Source organism: Vanacampus margaritifer, chromosome 17 (genome assembly GCF_051991255.1).
Source record: "Vanacampus margaritifer isolate UIUO_Vmar chromosome 17, RoL_Vmar_1.0, whole genome shotgun sequence".
In the NCBI taxonomy this organism is placed as follows: domain Eukaryota; kingdom Metazoa; phylum Chordata; class Actinopteri; order Syngnathiformes; family Syngnathidae; genus Vanacampus; species Vanacampus margaritifer.
Genome location: NC_135448.1, coordinates 5509559 through 5529196, shown reverse-complemented (window position 1 = coordinate 5529196; position 19638 = coordinate 5509559). Strand labels below are relative to the sequence as shown.

The 19638-nt window shown below is 41.2% G+C and overlaps 1 protein-coding gene across 4 annotated transcripts; it reads right to left on the bottom strand.

The window, feature by feature from the left end:
• Positions 1 to 3412: 3412 nt before the first annotated feature.
• Positions 3413 to 18400, bottom strand: LOC144037358 (ankyrin repeat and MYND domain-containing protein 2-like). 4 transcript variants are annotated; one of them, XM_077548786.1, is made up of 11 exons: positions 18266 to 18400; positions 17551 to 17615; positions 16843 to 16981; positions 15011 to 15109; positions 14781 to 14941; positions 7860 to 8074; positions 6836 to 6971; positions 6562 to 6690; positions 5991 to 6114; positions 4785 to 4868; positions 3413 to 4552 (listed from the first exon to the last, which is right to left on the bottom strand). In XM_077548786.1, the coding sequence occupies exons 1-11, from the start codon at positions 18330 to 18332 to the stop codon at positions 4398 to 4400; spliced, it is 1374 nt and encodes a 457-aa protein (XP_077404912.1). In that variant the 5' UTR covers positions 18333 to 18400; the 3' UTR covers positions 3413 to 4397. The 4 variants fall into 4 exon arrangements, with proteins under 4 accessions (XP_077404912.1, XP_077404913.1, XP_077404914.1 ...); XM_077548787.1 differs by having other exon boundaries at positions 6863 to 6971; XM_077548788.1 differs by lacking the exon at positions 4785 to 4868.
• Between the last annotated feature and the right edge of the window lie 1238 nt (positions 18401 to 19638).

Below are 19638 nucleotides of genomic sequence, written 5' to 3'. Positions count from 1 at the left end.
CCAAGGACCAAGGTGTCTCCTTACGATGCTTTCCCAGGCCTCTCTGACAGTTATTTCACACAACGTTGCCTCATTCTCCCCTTTTGATACCACTGAAAACGAATCCACTCTAAATCTATGTGGTTGATGCCATTATCGTTACACAGTTTTTCAATTTCACCCTTAAAATGATCTCCAGTTACCTAAACATTTTTTTGGTCATAATCCGTCATCACAGAGAAAGTTTAGATAATAGCAGTCTGGTTAAAAAAAAAAACGGTGACAGGGGCACGAGGGGAGTGAGGACCCGAGGGTCTTTGAAAGAAGACTATCTCAAGTCATTTGATCCTACAGAATGTTTTCTTGATTTTTTTACACCTCACAAACCGGAAATTTGAACTTGAGCTATGGTGCTCCAAGCAGTTGCGAGTAAGTGTGATTCACTGGTGAGAGGATAGGGAATAACACAAGAGTTATGACTCTATTGATAGGAAGTCTGACAGCAGCCATGCTTTCTTTCTGTGCCGCTGTGCGATATGAAGCACCGTCGTGACAAGGGTCACCTGGCTCCCATGGGAGCATGAGCTGTGGAAGATGAAGAACAATGTAGTCTGGGGGACGGGGTTCTATAGAAATCCTTGGCATCGCCGAAGGACGTTCATTGTGCGCAAAGAAAGGCCGATAAGTCTTCTGTCTTTTGAAAAACCATCCTGTTTATGTCTTTTAAGGGTTTTTAAAAAAAATATATATATTTTTTTATAAATATGCTTTATTGAACAACATGCACTTTCATGCAAATATCGCAAAAGTCACATTAAAGTAGTGCAAGTTCAAACCAACAACAATATTGTCACGTTTTGGTTCTGTGGGGTTGGGTTTTTGTTTGATGTTGGGTGTTCATGTTCCTATTTGTCTGTGGTTTGTGCTTTGTTTTGTGTTCCTTGTCTCGTTATGTGTAACCACGTCCTCCTGTGTGTCAACCTGCAGTGCCCTCAGCCACTTGTGTCTTTCCCGGGTGTGTCTTGTCAAGTAATTAGCAGGTGTATTTAGTTTGTGGGATTTGTCCAGTCAGTGTGGGTGCATTGTCTATGACTACGTTATGTGTGGAAGTTAGTGTGGCAAGTCTTTGTCACAGCCAATCCGTCATCAGAAAAGTAAATCGACAGGAAGGCTTGGTAGGTAGAAGCCTCTGCTCACAAAAAAGATTAAAGCTGCCCTTCTCAACTTTGCCAGCGAGTACCTGGACAACACTGAAGCTTTTTGGAAGTCCCTTCTGTGGACAGATGAGTCCAAAATTGAACCGTTTGCTCACAACTAAAACAGTCAACTGTTTGGTGAAAAGTCAACACTGGATACCAGCATAAGAACCTTCAAACGTGGGGGTGAGAAATTCTGGGCTGGCTTTTCATCCACAACTCCACATAATCCAGGCAATCATGAATTCAGAGGAATATTGTGAAATCCCGGAACATAACCTGAAGCCGTCCTTTGTGAAGTTACAGCCTGGTAGACGATGGATTATGCAACATGACAATAATCCAAAGCATTCCAGCAATACAACCAAGGAATGGCTGAACAACAAGATTCGTGTTCTGGATGTGCCCAGTTAAAATCTTGACTTAAATTCTTTCAAAATACTGTGGCGGGACATGAAGCGGGCAGTTTATGCTAGACACGCATCCAACTCCTCGCAATTGGCTGCATTTTACAAGGAAGAGTGGCAAAAACTCCCCTAAAGCAGGTGTGAAAAACTGAGAAGCCATTAAAGAAAGTGTTTGGAAGAAGTTCTATAGCAAAAGGAGGTACAATGTCTGATTAAGTGAGAGGTTCACATACTTTTGCAGTTTTTCTTAAACAACTTTTGTTCAAGAATGAGTTACAATATTATTTTTTGTTCAAGTCCATCATTTTCAATGTCAGTGTCATGATGCAGGGTGCGTAGCAGAGGGTGCACCCTAAGGCGAGGAGACACGAGTTGTGAACAAAAGGAGAAACTTTATTGAAACAAGTGGGGACGGGTGAGAGGACGTGGACTGGGGAAGACGTGACTGACCGGGGCTGACTTGACTGTGACCGGCAAAACGTGGGCAACTTGGCGGAACGTGAAGGACTTTAAGGAGACGTGGACAACTTTGTAGAATGCGGCAAACTTGAAGGTGACTTTGGCAACAGGACGGTGACAAGGATGACTTTAACGGTGACGTGGTCAACGGGACTGAGACAAAGATGACTTAACTGTGGATGACTGACGTGGACAACTGGGTTGGCTGTGGCGATGAAGATGACTTAGCAGTGAAGACAAGGAAGGCAGTGGCAAAAGAAACTTAACTGACTTGACGGAGACTAAACTGAAACGAGACGTAACACAACTTCCACACTTAGCTTCAACAAAACTTCACCATCACCCACAGGCCGCAACCCATAACTTCCACACCCGACATAGACAATGATCCCACGCCAACTGGAGAAAGACAACAGACTAAATACACCAACACAAATGAGAAACACCTGGGAAACACAATAGGGTGAGGGCACTGATTGGTCAAACACACTGGGAAGGGGAAAGACACACAGGTGGACGTAATAAGACATAACGAGATAGGGGAAACACACAGGAACACAAGACAAACACAACAAACCCAGCAAAATAAAACAAAACCCCTACAACTGAAACACAACAGTCAGCATTATAGTTTGGAGTATTACAAACATTTAATAAGTTTAAAAATATATATATTTTATACAAAATATCTGACCATGCCAGCAGGATTCACAAACTTTTGAGCAGCACTATATATATTTATATATATCCAAATATATGGGGCAAGTTAATGCTGTCTGTAGGGTATTCATAATAATTGCCCCCCCCCCATGCATTTCATGTGTGAAGCCTGGGCTCTGGCGACGGGTCTGCATAGTCCTACGCCTACCACTTGTTTGTACCCATACATGCAAACAAAAAGGTACAGAAATGGTCCCTTTGCCAGTTTATAACCATAAGCAATACTTATTTGTACCTAGGGGTTCAATTGTACAGGGTACATCACAAAAATCTGTTCCTTGGAGAACAAAAATGGACTCCTATCGTACCCTTTTTTCTGCGAGTGTACTTTGGCCACAGGTTCTTTTTCTCAACCGGCAGGTAACATGCCAGAAAGTAAAAACCCTGCCACAGTTTGGCTTTCAGAGCAACGCTGCTGGTGCCATGACTGTAGCACACTGAGAAGGACCTGTAGGTTGGATAACCTCACGTGTAACTTTTCTTACACCCAGTTATCAGACTGGCATTGCACTCTGCTGTCATAGGAGCACAATGACCGCTTTTTTTTGTCTTGTCCACGGTGATCCTTTACTTTTTTTATTTTTTTGTTTACAGGAATACTCTTGTGTACAGTGGCTGTGTGAAAAGTGTTGACCCGACTACAACTACAACTGTGCTATAAAACTTTATTGGATTCAAAACAAAAGGCACCCTGTAACACCAGTCGCATTTAAACAACAAACATATCTAAAATGCGCTTCACAGAATGTAGCCTACAGATAAACACTGTTGAGTTCACATAATGTAAACTTGCTGCTGTTTATGCACTGACACTTTTGACAGTTAAGGTAGGCAAACATCCATCCATCCATCAATTTTCGGATCTGCTTACTCTGTCGATAAATGTTTACACTGTGTCTGCATTGTTACAAAACCTATTCTAAATAAAGACGTGTGCATTTGAAGATTTGTATTTCTTGTTTTCAAACACTATAAAAGCCACAACTTACAACATGGTTGGGCCAAAACAATTGTTACACCAGTTTGATTTACCTCTGTAGGTCCAACACATTAAGACCGTATCAAAAATGTTAAATGAGGTAGTTATTTAATGTGTGTGTAGCATGTTGTTACAAATAAAATATACGCCTTCATATTTAGTTTGTAAAATCAGTGTTCATATTTACAATTGGATCTCTTAATAATGTGGCCAATCGGTACATCTACAAAGAAGATAATTATTTGCAAACACACAAGACCGTATGTGGATTCAATAATAGACCTGAGTTTCTATCTGATCACAGACCTGAAATTTATATACTCAGAATTATTATAGCCTAACAAGTTCAAGCCAAAATAATATTGCAGAATATAACAATACAGATAATTTAGCTCTTATATCAGGGCAGGTTTTTAACATAGCTTTACGTAATGGTTGGAAACGTATCTACCCCAAGGTGATCCGAGCTTCTCCTGTGTATCTGACATTTGGCTCTCTAGCACCCTCAAGAGGCCAAGCTTGGGAGCTTGTTTCTCTCTCCACAATTATTAACCTGAGAATTCTGTGCTGAAATTCCAGAAAACACGTCTCTCTCCAAATATTTGTTGGTCAAAAGATCACATAAACAATATCCTCAGTGTCTGTAATGGTTCCTCTTCATTCCTGGGATCTGGACGGTTTCTGTGATAATGCAGACGGGCAGCTAAGCAGCTCAGCAGGGCACCCGCCGACGGCAGCCACCGTTTCCTCAGCCCGCAGGCACAACTCCTGAAGGAAGTTGGCTGTCTCCATCACCAGGTCGCTTTCATCCTCTATCAAAGTGTAATAATTCATGTTTTACTTGTATTTAAGGGTGCAAGGTTTACAATGACAACAATCAAAATATTATAAAAGAAGATTTTTTATTTTTGTGTGTGTGTGTGTGGGGGGGGGGGGTTCCTTCAGAAAGACAACCATGAAAATGCTGTAATTAATGTTGTGCAACAGGTAGTTAGTAATGTCCCTGTATAATAAAATTCAATGAGGACTATTAGTTTCTCCTACCAAATCTTATCCTTTTAAAATGAGACGTGCTCTGTAAAAAAATCAGTTTTTTACAGTTCAGTTGAGTAGTATGGAGGACCAAAACTGTCAAAAAAAAAAAGAAGAATAAAAGTGAGAAAAAACAGATATAAAAAGTATATATACAGTAAATGGAAATAAAAACAACAACAATATATATATATATATATATATATATATATCCATCCATCCATCCATTTTCTTAACCGCTTAGTCCTCACAAGGGTCGCGGGGGGCGCTGGAGCCTATCCCAGCTGGCTTCGGGCAGTAGGCGGGGTACACCCTGAACTGGTTGCCAGCCATTTAAGCCTATTAAGAGAAAAAGGCTCCACCGCTGTGTATTCAATCTTTCTGGCATCCAGTAAATCGTTCAACTGAGATTATGTAGTCTTCTGATTGTTACTGTTAGTATAATATTGCAACTCGCGAGCACTATAGATAGAAGAACTGGGCAGTGGTTCATTCAGACAGCAGAGTCAGAGGTGCCAAATCCAGGTCCAGAAAGTCATAACCCTGCCACAGTTTGGCTTGAGCCACTGGTGCTAGCTAGCTAGCTAGCTCCCATGGTGCTTGTTTACCTGCTAGCTAGCACGACAATGGACACAATTAGCGATAAAGGCTAAAGGGCTAAAGCCAAACTGTGGCAGGGTTTTTACTTCCAGGACCTGGATTTGCCACCTCTGAGTCCAGAGTTCCCTACCCCAGAGTTAGGTAGACTTTCTATAATGAAACTGTCAGATGTGCCAGGCTCACGTCAACGGACACACGCTCAATGCGCGCAGCACAGCGCAGAACAGTCTGTCAAATTGGCAGCGAGCTTGGCACCAGCACGAAAATCGGAATACGCCAGCATTTCCGCATGCCCCGTCTATGAAAATAGAGCCCCACATGTGGACTAAAAGAGACAAATTTGCTAAACTTGACTTTGATTTAATTAGTTCCATACAGATTGTTGAGTCTCTAGAGTGCCTATATATCCATCAAGTGTGAAATACATTTTTCAATGTCTGTGGTGGCTTCGTTTGCAGTGTGGACACAGATGTGTAAACATATTCTGCTCTGGAGTCTCAGTCAACAGAATTCTCCAGTAGCAATAAAACCACTAGATTCTACTTTTAGATAGTTGTTACAGAGGCCTGTGACGGGTGCTAAGATGGTTTTAGTTTAAGGGAAATAATAAGTGAGCACCTTTCAACTCTTTCAGCCTTGGGGCGTCCCTTTCCAAGTCTGCATTCTGCTCCTGCATAGCCCGGCACATCTTTTTATGGGTGAACCAGTGGAGCTTTTGGCATGTCAAACTGCAGTAAGTCACCTTCAAGACAAAATTAAATAGTAAGGTCATGTCAAACACTGGTAGGTTAGCATCGGTTGATTCTGACCCAAGATCTTCATTAGGCCCAGTGAGAGACTTGGACTTTGGAGCTAGGGTAGGGCAAGCTTAAGACAAATGTAACAAAGGCAACTAGTTGTTTAGGAGATGCTAATGTGCTTACTGACTAGATACATATGAGCAGGGCACTGTCCCTGAGTGGAAGGCTTGTGAACCCCACTACCTCGATGAGTGCAACGCCACTGAACACTACTATGACTACTACTACTACCTGCAATAATACATTGGCCTTATATTGAGCTTTTAGTTTTAGTGTAGCGGGAAAAGTACAACAGATCAGAATCAACACTTTGCACATTTGCATTTGGTGACCGGCTACCCTGTTTTGAGAGTATTATTGGATGGGTGGATGATTGTAATATTACTTACAGATTTACAGAGAGAGCACCGCTTGTCAGCTCCCCGCTCTCCACATGTAGCACAGTAGTCCGCATCCACAAACGCCATCTGACCCGTCAATGCCTGAGTTAACACTGAGTACGCTGTGGGGTCGTTGCCCTAAGAATGAGGCAAATGGCATTTAACCGGGAAAAAAATGGCAGTGGAATTCCTCCAATAGTTCTAACATCTTCACCTCGTTGATCTTTAAAATGCACACATTTTACGCTACATAGTTCAACGCTCTGTTATATTCTTCACTTACAATCTCTACTGGCGCAATGCTCCTCACCAGCTGCTGAAGCAGTGTAGTCTCACAGTAAGGGAACTTCCTGATGCAGTCTCGAATGAATTTCTCCTGGTTCTGTGGGAAGCCATCACTGTCTCTTCCCCTTAGAAGGCTGGGGTCCAGCGATATAAAATGTAAGGAAATTCACAGACATCATGATATTGATTATGTCCAGATTTCTGTATTTCATCTTCAAACAAATTTTTTTCTGGTGCTTGATTGTGGTTTTGTACTGTAAAAACCACAGTACCTATACCAGGTATCGGTATCGGTGCCGATACCAGGCACATTTCATGGTCTCGGCCCGCGCTCGTGACCATTCTTCGGTCAGGAACTGTCAGAAAGACGGAGGGGTGGGGGGTGGCGAGGGGGCGGTGGGCTGATGTTTGTTCCATCTCGTTCGTTTTCTGTGTGTCTCCTAATGGGATAACACTTGTTCATTTCATTACTTCCGGCAGCATTATTTCGGCGTGCGCTACTGAGAATAAGTAAGTACTCTTGTGAGTAATATCAAAGGCCGAAATGGGTATTTTGCATTTATTGACCACCACAGGGGGCTCCTGTAGAGAGCACATAAGTCTTCAGTTGTACTCAACAATTTAAAGGTAGAGTACAAAGTTTTCATTCAGAAATAAACATGGATGTATACACATGAAATCCATCTCAATCGACACCTCTAGACTCAACTCCCCCCCCCCTCCCCCACAACATGTATTTTGCCATTTTGTTATGTTTTGTCATAAGATGGACGTTTCTGGGCGGAAAGGCAATGATTACCCGTCCAGCCAATCACAGAGCGGGGGGCGAGTCACTGTAGGCAGACACGATGTTGAGGTGATCGGTGAGTACTGAAGGTTTGAGTATTGTATCAGTATCAGCCTAAAAAAAATGGTATTGAACATCGCTAGTCCCAACCGACCAATCCGTGGACCAGTAACTGTATATTTGGTCAGTATGTCTGTACTATTCTTAGAAGAACACTATTTTTGTTAGGCCTCACCTCTTCACCAACGCATCCAACTTGTCATCTTGTTTCTGTAGGAACGTCACACATTTCTGCAGCACGCAGCTGATGTAATGCATCTTCATGGCTAGAACCTCATTCATGTCTTGTTGCTTCACACACTGCTCGCACAGCAGGTCCATCACCTGGTAACACTTCTCCAGGGCCCCAATGTCCACCAGAGCAGGGTTCTCCCTCACCAGCATGACTATCTGTCAGATCAGAATGTTAGATAACTATTTGGACATGTAATGTATGCTTATCTGCAACTGCCACAGTCTCGTTCATGGTAATATTGGATATTGATTACAGATGTCAGAAAATCATACAATCCAAAAAAAAGGTAGTGTCATATGCTGTATTTTATAAAACTGATAAAGCTGACAGAGCTGCAGGCAATACAGGAACCCAACAGATCCAACTCGAAGCGGGAAGTTCCGATTCAGAGTCAGATTACTTTATTGAGCACTTAAGGGGCAATTCTTCCAGTCACAACCCAAACAAAACTGGAAGCCTGGCGGCTCACATTTCAGTGTCCCCATAAAATTAAATGTAATTTCCTGTTTTTTTTCTCTCATTGCTATGGGGCTTTTAGTTTAGTTTTACAGTCCTTGGAGTGTGTCAGTTGGTGGCATTGCCTGCGTTGCACAATTGATGATTATCAGCAGCGTATTTAGATGCAGAGGAGACAAGAGGAAGATGCAGAAAAAGTGCACATTGCCACTTGCCATTCCTATTGCCTGCCTTGATACACTCTAGTATGTTCCTATGTCTGCTTCCGGGCAAGTATAGTTAATTTTGTCATCCGTGTTTGTTCAACTGTGATTTATGGTCTTGTGTATTTTTTCTGCCTTGACTTTTTCAAATTCCACACTTTGATGCTTTGATTTACTTGATGTAAATATCAAAGATATAAGATACAAAGATAACACAAGTAGACATAAAATACCTTTTTTAAATGGTGAATATTTTTTAAGGATGAAAAATATGTTCAAAGCTACCTGGTCCTGTGTGAAGTGTTGACCTTAGATTTGAAAACGTTGCAACAAAATGTCACGATTCAAAGAAACTTAGGAACTGCTGAGAAATACAGTCACTGTCATCTGTCAGTCTGCAAAAGGTTGACGAAGCCAGGATTCCAATGAACCCTGATGTGAGCCACTAACCATTCATTCACTCTCCTAACTTATCCTCACTAGGGTCGCGGCCATGCTGGAAGCGTATCCGAGCAGTCTTTGGCTAAGAGGCAAGGCACATACACTCTGAATTGTTCCCCAGCCAATCGCAGGCCATTATCCACCAATGGAGAAACTGTGGCACAGTGGTGAATTGGCTTTCCTACAAATGGCCATCCTACAAAAATGTACCCCAAAAGTACTGTGACGACACATCCAGGTCACAATGGAACCCTAGACAACATTTTAGAAACTGTGGGCTCCCTCACCTTTTTGGAGTTCAGCATGTAAGGCAGATATCTTGCCCAGAGTTCCAGGGTGAAAACCCACTGCTGACCAAAAAGGACGCAAAGGCCCATCTTAGTTTTAGAAAACCAAAAACACCGTAAAGATATCCTAGGACTTTTGGGAGTATATTTTATGGACTGATGAGACGAATATTTTACTTTTTGGAAGGTATGTGTCTCGTTACATCTGGAATTTAAAAAAAATGCATTTATAATATAGACAGACAGTACTGAATTTGTTTTCACTGATTTGTTGTTGATTTTGCTTCTTGTTGTCTTTATTTTTTATTTTTTAGGACAACTGATTTAGTCGCTGATTCCTGACCCATTGTCAAACACATGATCCATTTCGCTACTAACCCTGCAAGTGCAAGGAGTGCTCTGGAAGACACTACAAAGAAATGTTCCAGTCTCCCAATATATTAACTTTTTTTCAGTCAACTGCAAATAAAAACAATATTGCACACCTTGCACCAGCTGTGACCCGGATTCAAACCAGGGTTGCTACGGCCATAACGCACAGTACTAATCACTATGTGTTCACAGACTAAGGTTGATCCACCGTAGAGTGGTAGTCAGATACATGATCATTTTGCACTAGGCCCACAAGTTCAAGTAGTGCTCTGTAAGCAACTGTGGAGGGATGTTTCTGTTCCCCAATGTAGCTATCTTTTTTTTAGTAAACAGCTAATACAAACTCTGCTGTATACAGTATCTTGCACCTGCCATGAACCGGACTGGAACCAGAGTTATTGCGGTCACAACGAAGAGTACTAACCACTATACAATCACACCCTGGTTCTCCACTCCAACCTAGATCCTATTAAGTAACCTGTAGACGCTCTATTTTGCCACTAGGCCCACAAGTTCAAGGCTGTAAGCCACTGTGGAGGCTTCATTGTTTCCCAATGGAATTACCTTGTTTCACTCAATTTTACACCTTGCACATGTGGTGGCCCAGAGTTGCTACAGCCACAACACACAACGGCGCCAACATGGTGCCTCTTCGAAATGTGCCAGGCCTTGCCAATGGCCACCAGGCGCTCGCCAACAAGCCCCACCTCTAGGCCTGGCTCCAGAGCGGGGCCCCGGTGACCAGCGTCCGGGCTAGAGAAACATCCGTCCATTATGTCAAACATCATAAGCAGTCTGGTAGCCATGCTTTGTCTGGTCGCTCACCTAGGACCTGTTTGTCATGGGTGACCCTGCCAGGGGCATAAAGCCCCACACAACATAGCTCCTAGGATCCTTGGGACAAACAAACCTCTCCACCACGGTAAGATGACGAATCATGGAGGTGTCCATTATTTCCTAATAGAGTTATCTTTTCTTCAGTCAACAGCCAATAAAAACCTCTGCTCTACTTCTTGCACCTGCCTTGACCCAGATTTGAACCGGGGTTGTTTCGGCCACAACAAAGAGCAGTAACCACTATACAATCACGTCCTTTGAAGAATGCGCCTGTGCCCCTATCCTATGGAAGTAACTGGAGGACTGTTCCTGTCCATTCTTTTCAGTCAACAGCAAATAAAAACTCTATTGCACATCTTGCACCTGCCATGACCTGGATTCGAACCAGAGTTGCCGCAACACAGAGTACTAACCACTATACAATCACAGCCTATGACAAATGTCCCTGTCCGCCTATGGAATGACCATTTTTTGCAGTCAACAGCAATACATCATGCACCGCAGGGTACTAAACACTAAACGATCGCAACTAAGGTTGTCCAGCAAGTGTTAGTCAGGCGTATTGTCATTTTGCACTATGCCACTGGAGGAATGTTTCTGTACTCCAATGAAGCTAACTTTTTTTTGGTCAACAGCAAATAAATAGTCACTTGTACATCTGGCACATGCAGTGAAACGGATTCGAACCAGGGTTGTTGCTGCCACAACACAGAATACTAACCACTATAGGATCATGGCCTATGTAGAATGCTTCTGTCCCCCTATCAAATTTACTTTTTTTTTCAGTCAACAGCAAAGCCTAGTGCACCGGCCATGTTCCGGCTTTGAATGGTCTCAACGCGTACTAATCACAAAACAATCACAAAACAATCATGGACTAAGGTAGGAGTGGTAGTCAGGGGCATTATCATTTTACACTAACCGCACAAGTTCAAGTAGATCTCTGTAAGCAACTGCGGAGGAATCTTCCTTTCCTCCAATAAAGTTAACTTTTTTTTCAATCAACAGCAAATAAAAAACTTATTGTACATCATGCACCTGCCGTGGCCCGGACTCAAACCGGGGTTACTGGTGCCACAACGCAGAATACTAACCACTATATGATCGTAGCCTATGACAACTGTTCCTGTCCCCCTATGGAGTGACCTTTTTTTTGCAGTCAACAGCAAAGTCTAGTACTTGCACCGGCCGTGACCCGGCTTTGAACGGTCACTGGGTACTAAACATTAAATGATCACGGTTTAAGGTTCTCCAGTCTACCCTAGATCCTTCTTTGTGATCCGTACTCAGAGACGACATTATGCCACTAGGCCCACAAGTTCAAGTAATGCTCTGTAAGCCAATGTGGAGGAACGTTTCTGTCCTCCAGTGTAACTAACTCTTTTACAGTCAACAGCACATAAAAAGTTTGTTGTAAATCTGGCACATGCCGTGACCCGGATTCGAACCGGGGTTGCTGCGGCCACGACGCAGAGTACTAGCCACTATATGATCACGGCCTATGAAAAATGTGCCTGTCCCCCTATCAAATGAACTCTTTATTTTTTTCAGTCAACAGCAAAGCCTAGTGCTCCGGCCATGACGCGGCTTTGAACGGCCTCAATGCTGGGTGCTAACCACTAAACAATCATGGACTAAGGTTGTCCAGCGTGTGGTAGTCAGGGCAATTATTCTACACTAACCCCACAAGTTCAAGCAGATCTCTGGAAGGAATGTTCCTGTCCTCCAATGTAGCTAACTTAAAAAAAATTATATAAAACAGCAAATTAGAACTTGCACCTGCCATGACCTGGTTTCAAACCAGGGTTTCTGCGGCCACAACACAGAGTACTAACAACTGTATAAACATACCCTATGAATATTGTCCCTCTCCCTCTGTGCAATTACCTTTTTTTTCAGTTAACAGCATACATGACCCAGCTGAATGGTCACAATGCAGAGTACTAAACCACTAAACGGTCGCGGATTAAGTTTGTCCAGTTTACAGAGTGATCGTCAGACAGATATGATTAGAACTAGCCTGGCAAGTTCACTCTCTAAGCAACTGCGGAGGAATGTTCCTGTCCCCCGATGTAGCTCACTATTTTTTTCAGTCAACAGCAAATAAAAATCCTAATGTACATCTTGCACCTGTGTGACCAGGTTGCTGCGACCACAACGCAAAGAGGATAATTATTTTGGTGGAAGAGTCCTTAGCCGAGAATGCATCGTCCCACATAAAGGTAACACATTTTAATACAAAATCATTTTTAGGCAATTTGCACCGGAGCCTCATCGGGGGCTTTTTGGGGCAATGCAATACCTACCCTTGTGTAAGACCTCTGTTTGTTCCAGTATAAGTCCCAGTAAGTGGCCCGGGCGGGAAGGCTCCTGCAGTGGGGACCTGCACATATGGCGCCGTAAAAGTCCCTGCGGTGGAAACAGGCCTCAACTCCTTCACAGTTGATAAGTGCAATGCTTTTTTTGGGTCATTTTTCCAACATAAATTAGACACAATTAACAGTAATCTGACTACCTCCATCATCACCCATCATCCCCAAGCACCCCTCTGACTTTCTCCCCTGTCCCCAGTTCAGCTATCAAAACTCATGTCTGGCATAAAAAGATCCACTTGTTCTCTGGACTCTGTCCTATCCAAATTCATAAAAGACTCTCAGCCGTCTCCCCACTCATCACCAACATCATCAACTCCTCCCTCAGCTCTGATTTCAAACCTGCTACTGTCACCCCCATCCTTATAAACCTGGGCTAAACCCTGACATCATGGAATCTGACATCACTGGAACGTGCTGTCACCACGCAGCTAAAAACCCACCTCAACTCCAATGATTTGTATGAACCTTTTCAATCTGGTTTCTGTTCTTGTCACAGAAAGTTACCAATGACACCCTCCTCTCTGTAGATTGCAGCCATCTCAGCATTTTCCTTTTGACACCTTGAGCCATGCCATTCTCCTGTCCCGCTTGAAATACTCCCTCAAGATCACTGGTACCGCCCTCTCCTGCTTAGTCTTATCTTACAAACAGACAACAATTCATCTGTATCAATAACTGCAACTCCACCACTGCTCCCATGTCACAAGTTGTGCCTCAGGGTTCTGTGCTTGGTCCGTTATTATTTGTCCTTCACATGCTCCTACTTAGTAATATTATTTGACAATCCAGACTTTATTTCATTGCTATACCAATGATGTCCAGCTCTACATTGCCACCAAATCCATTACCACTGCAACTCACACCGCCTCAGAAATAAAATCTCAAATGCTTTCAAATGACCTGAAACTCAAATGTGATGAATCAGATTTAATCATCATCGGTCCCAAATCCCTCACCCAAAAACAATTTCAATTTCACAATCGACAACTCAACCATGTCCCCTTCCAACCTCTGACTCATCTTTGCCAATAACCTCTCCTTGAAACACCACATCAACTGCCTTTTTTCATTTAAAAAATGATTGCCCATCTTCGCCCATCACTCCCCTAACCCGCTGCTGAAACGCTCATCCATGCCCAAGTCCTTCTCCCCACTCACAAAGCCCTCCACAACCAGGTTCCCTCCTACCTCTCCAACCTGTTACATCACCACACCCGTTTTCATAGCCTCCGCTCCTGTGCTGCCAACTTCCTGTCTCCACCTCTCAGAACCAAGCCCTGGACCTGGGGTGACAGAGCCTTCTCCAAAGCTGTTCCCATCCTCTGGAACTCTCTTCCAAAAACTTTAAAAAGTAAGTAAGCCACTGTGGAGGAATGTTCTTGTCCCCCAATGCCATGAACTTTTTTTTCAGTTTAAAACTCTATTGTATACCTTGTACCTGCTGTGACCTTGGTGGATTGTGGAGTTTACTTTACTCGCGACACCTCTGGCGTAAAGTGTAACTGCAGCCTCTTTGTCAAGCTCGTGCATGGCGCGAGTACATGCGCTTGAATACACGCTTAGTTTTTTCTTCAGTTTTCTTGGCATCTGAGCTGGAGTTTGGGCTGTGTTCGAATTTGGTCTATTGTTGTTGTTTTTTCAGTTTCCATCCCAATTGCGTTGTACGATAGCTAACATAACACTCCATGTCCACAAGGACGAGCATGACGTCAACCTCCACCACTCCAAATATTTAACAATTAGTTTTTAGAACAAATGTTAAGTAGAATGTATGTTCAGTATTCAGGACCATCAAAAATTTACTGCTCACACAAGCGCGATGAGATGAAAATTTTAATTGCCCTGCCTTGAAATTTAGGGGCAAAATGTTCTTGTTATAAGCGGCCTCACCTTGACTGGGTTGAGGTTGGTTGTCATAATGATCTTGTGCAGGGGATCGGCTAACCCCGGAGGCAACTTGGGCTCCGTCTCCAGCCCCTGAGGTCTTGTGTAGTACTCCAGTCTTGCCCGTGAAAAAAAGTTGTTGATGACTGTCACACAGTCGTGCTGGCCTGCCAATAAAATGTACACTGATGTATTTGACTTCTCTTTGGCACTTAAGACTTGTGTGCTTGTCTCACCTACAAATGCTGCCATTTGAGCAGCTGTACGACCCACAGAATTCACAAGATCTGTCTCAGCCCCAGCGTCCAGCATCATAGATGTGATGTCTGTCTTCCCTGCAGTGTGAAGTAATCATTTATTTACAGGAAATTCCAATATTTTCATTATATTCTCTTGTGTGGCTTGACTATTTTCTATGGAAAAGGATTAGGGCCACATAAGAGGGGGAGAAAAGTTGGCAGAATTCTGACTTTATTCCCAGCATTCTAACTTCATAGCCAGAATTTTGACTTTAAAATAAGAATCCTCACTTTACTCTCAGAATTCTGACTTAAAAGTGAGAATTCTGACTTTACTCTCAGAAGTCTGACTTTAAAGTGAGAATTCTGACTTTATTCTCAGAATTCTGACTTCTTCCCACGATTTATAGCTCTACGTCACAAAGTCAGAATTCTCACATTAAAGTCAAAATTCTGAGAATAAGTGAGAATTCTCACTTTAAAGTCAAAATTCTGTGTTAGACCCTTTTATTTTTTTCCTCTTCACTGGCCCTAATCCTCTTCCGTAATTTTCAAAAAACACAAATGGCTGAAAAATGGTTCTAAAAGTGGAACCATTTAAAAATATGGTATTGTCCCTGATAAACAAATAAAATTAATATAATAATTCTAATTTATTAAAATAATTAATTAAAATTAGACTCTCTTCTCCTTGCCTGGACTTAAGATTTTAAACGTTATAAATGTGCACTTTCTGTCACCAGGGCTACATACTCTTCTAATTTTCTTGAATCCAATAACAATAATCATCGGTTGATACTTTGTCCAAACTTACCCAGTCCACTCTTGTTCCTAATTTGCCCTATTCAGCAGAAAATTTTCTTCAGTTTTTCAATGATAAAATCCCTCAAACTAGACTAAACTAACTAATTTATTAACCAGCAGCTTTTCAGCAATACAGTATGACAGATCAGGGCTCCAGTATCCTTGTCCATCAGTTCACTCTCACATTTTGAACTGATCTCATTGGTAGCTGCCTCAAAGCCGACGACATGCGCATTGACCCTATCACACTCTCATGGTTCTTGTCTTATATTTCTAACACAATCCAGTGAGTTAGTTTTAATAATTGTCTGTCTAAATATTCTGCAGGCATTCTGTCCTTGGCCCCCTGTTGTGTTGTATTTACATGCTCCCTTTGGGTAATATCATTTCGTAATCCGGTTTTAACTACCATTGTTATGCTGATGATACGCAGCTTTATATTCCTCTGCATCCAAATGATCCCTCTCAACTCTACAGGCATGTGCCATATTAAAAGTTGGATGTGTCATTTTTTGGGGTGCTGAAGCATCCCTAAAGTAAATCCAAGTGTCATTAAAATGTAAGAGATCTTGACCGTCTGTTTACTGTATTACCTTTTTTTTAAATAAGGTATAGAAATGTTGAAACCATAAAGTACTTGGTCGACACATAATATTTTATCAACAAAAATACATACCCCCACTTTTGCCTCACAAATCGTTGGATTCACCCGGTCCCTCCCACTGCTTCTTGACCGAGCCGTGACAAGACGAACGTGTGTACACAGCAAGGTTATTATTACTAACTAACCCAAATGAAATGACAAAAACTAAAATGGAAAAAAACAAAAAACATTTTCATTAATAAAATGAAAAAGCTATATATATATATATATATATATATATCCACACTCCACACTGTTAAAGCATTCAGCGTTAAAACATTTCTGTTACACAAGACACAGTTACATTCTAAAAAATACTGGCAGGTGATTTTTTTTTAAAGTTTTTTTTTAAAGGGTTTTTTTTACGTTTTTTTTTTTTTACCTGACAAGCCAGCGAACATGAGAGCCGTGTATCCATACTCATGTTGGTTGCAGTTGACATCAGCCCCATGCTGCAGCAGCAGGCAACACATATCGGCTTGGCCCTTATAGGCCGCATGCATCAGTGGAGTCATCCCGCACTTATTGAAACAAGGTACAGATACAAGAATGGTGACGCATGTGTTTAAAAAAAATCTGATTTAACGAAACAATTTCCAATTTTCTCGCACATCTTTTAAAAGGACATTAATTCAATTTCTTAACGTAATGTCACATTTCTTTTTTGTCAATGTGGGAGTGAAACTCTGTCACCTGTGACAGACAGGCGGCTTGAAGGAGCCTGTGTAGTGGAGCCATTCTATTATCAAAAAGCTCTGACGGCGACATCTGCCTCTCATGAGTCATCTCCATATGTCTTGATTACAATGGCTGCCATAACTGTTGTATGCAGGGAGACTTGGACGAGAGAATTTGTCATTGGCCACGGAAAGCCCAGTGGTTGATGCTGGATTTCAGTATTGCTTTGTTTGAGATATGATCATCAATGGTGCATTAAACAACTAAGATTTTAGATCACAAAAGCTTCCTTTTAAAAAAAATTGTCAAGTGTTTAGTAAATTAGACTCTCTCTCTCTCTGTCTCTCTCTCTCTCTCTCTCTCTCTTTCTCTCTCTCTCTCTCTCTCTCTCTCTCTCTCTCTCTCTGTGTACCTCGTCCAAACTGTTGACTCGAACATCTTCACTTGTAAGTATTTGGGCCGCCTCTTGCACATCACCTACAGACCAAAAAATACATCTAATTTATACAGTGCACAAAACATAAATACATACAATGCTCAGATTTAATAGGCTATTATTATTATAACATGTATGCAATTCTTATATGTCTAGCTGGAGTCGAGAAGGCATGTACATGGAAAAGCAAGAAATTATATAAATATCCAATACAATTCCTTATATAAGGCACTAATACTTAACACAGTATATGCCCTGCTCCAATCCTGCTCTGAGTTCAGCTATTGTGTTATAGTCACAAATCGGCAATTAATTCCCCACCTTTTTCAAATTTTTGGACTTGGGTTTAAGAACCAGAATGTCACTACATTTGTATACTGCTACGGATAATAATTAGGAAATAACAACTATTGATGACATGCTTGTTCACTTGTTCCATTCAGGAGCTTGAAGTTGTATAGTAAATTCAATTACATTTTTTGTTGCTGTTGTATTCTATAAAGACCACTGCTACATATTACAATCAGTTAAAATAGCATATAATTGATGCCAAGAGAAGCAATATATGTTCAGTGTTCATGTTAATAATAAAAATTTACTTAATATGTTGGTAACATAAATATATGATACTAACAAGATGTTCAGTATAAAATATGGAAGTACCCTGAAAACGTGCAAAAATTCTACTCACCAACTTCAATTAGTTGCAAAAGTTTCCTCTCAGATGCTGTAAGTTCACCCTTGTTAGGCACAGCCATTCTCAAATTCTGGTCACTCCCTTCAGTCGATATGGACAAACTCTTCTCAAATTCTAGTAAGAACTGTTCTAAAAGGGCTGGTGCAGGAAAAAAAAGTGTGCTTGAGAAGGACGAGCTATTCCTGGATCATACCATTAACAAAAAAAAAAGGGGGGGGGGGTGTCATACAGTGTGTTGTTATTTGCATTGGTAATGGTTACTAATACCTTATTGGGTCTGTATACAGTACATGCAAAATACTAAGACTAAGACTATTACAGTTTTGTGAAAGTTGCATGGTTATGCAATTTGGCAATAGAAAGAATAATTTCTGTCAGTAAAACTTTGTGAGGGAGGAATGTATCTCCTCTGGTTGAGTGTACATTATAGTCTCATAACATGCTTGGGTTACCATCCATAATATTGTGTATGTGTTTCAATAATTGTTTACTTACAGCTATGTACCGTTTTACACCTTGTCCAATGACATCCAGTCAAAGCTGGTCATGTGTAGCATTTATTTACTTGTGTATTTATGAAATTGTTGGTTTGGTTTTATGGTTTTATTAAACATATAAACAAAAAGAAAACACAAAACACATTACAAGTATAAAATACAAGTTTTAGTAAAAAAAGAAAAACAAGAATAGGAAGAAAGAAAAGAGTTAATATGTTCAAAAGGGGTAGGAGGAAGTTAAAAACTTATCTAATCCTACCCCTTATTCATTTTATGTTAATACAATGATAAGGTTAATGTACTTCAACAAAATAAAATGTAAAAACCTAATCATATATGCAAGTGCACTGTAACAGACGCACATTTGCCAGCAACATATGTACATGAAATTCATAGGCATAAAACATTATACATTTATGAATCATATCCTCATACTCACATATACAGTTTTCATTACACTCATTCCGATACATCCAAAGAAATTACAGCATATGTACATTTTTAACAGCTCGTGTCTGATTATTATTTCTTTGCTTTTAAACAATTTTTTAAATTCAGCAAGTGACTGACATTGTTTCAGGTTAGTTCCAAAAATTATTCCACAAATTAACACCTTATACAGAAGCACACCTTTGCTTAATATTTGTTCTTGTTTGAATTTTTTTTGCAGACACTTGTACCCCTTATGTTATCAGGACTCTAATTTCAAACAGCTTCTGAGTACTGTGGCAAAGTAGATTGTTGTGTACTTTATACATGTGCTATTTTAAATTCAACTAAGTCGTAAAATTTCATTGCATTTGATTTGATAAATAGAGAATGAGTTGGTTCTTTATATTTTGATCGATTTATAATTCTTATGGCTCTTTT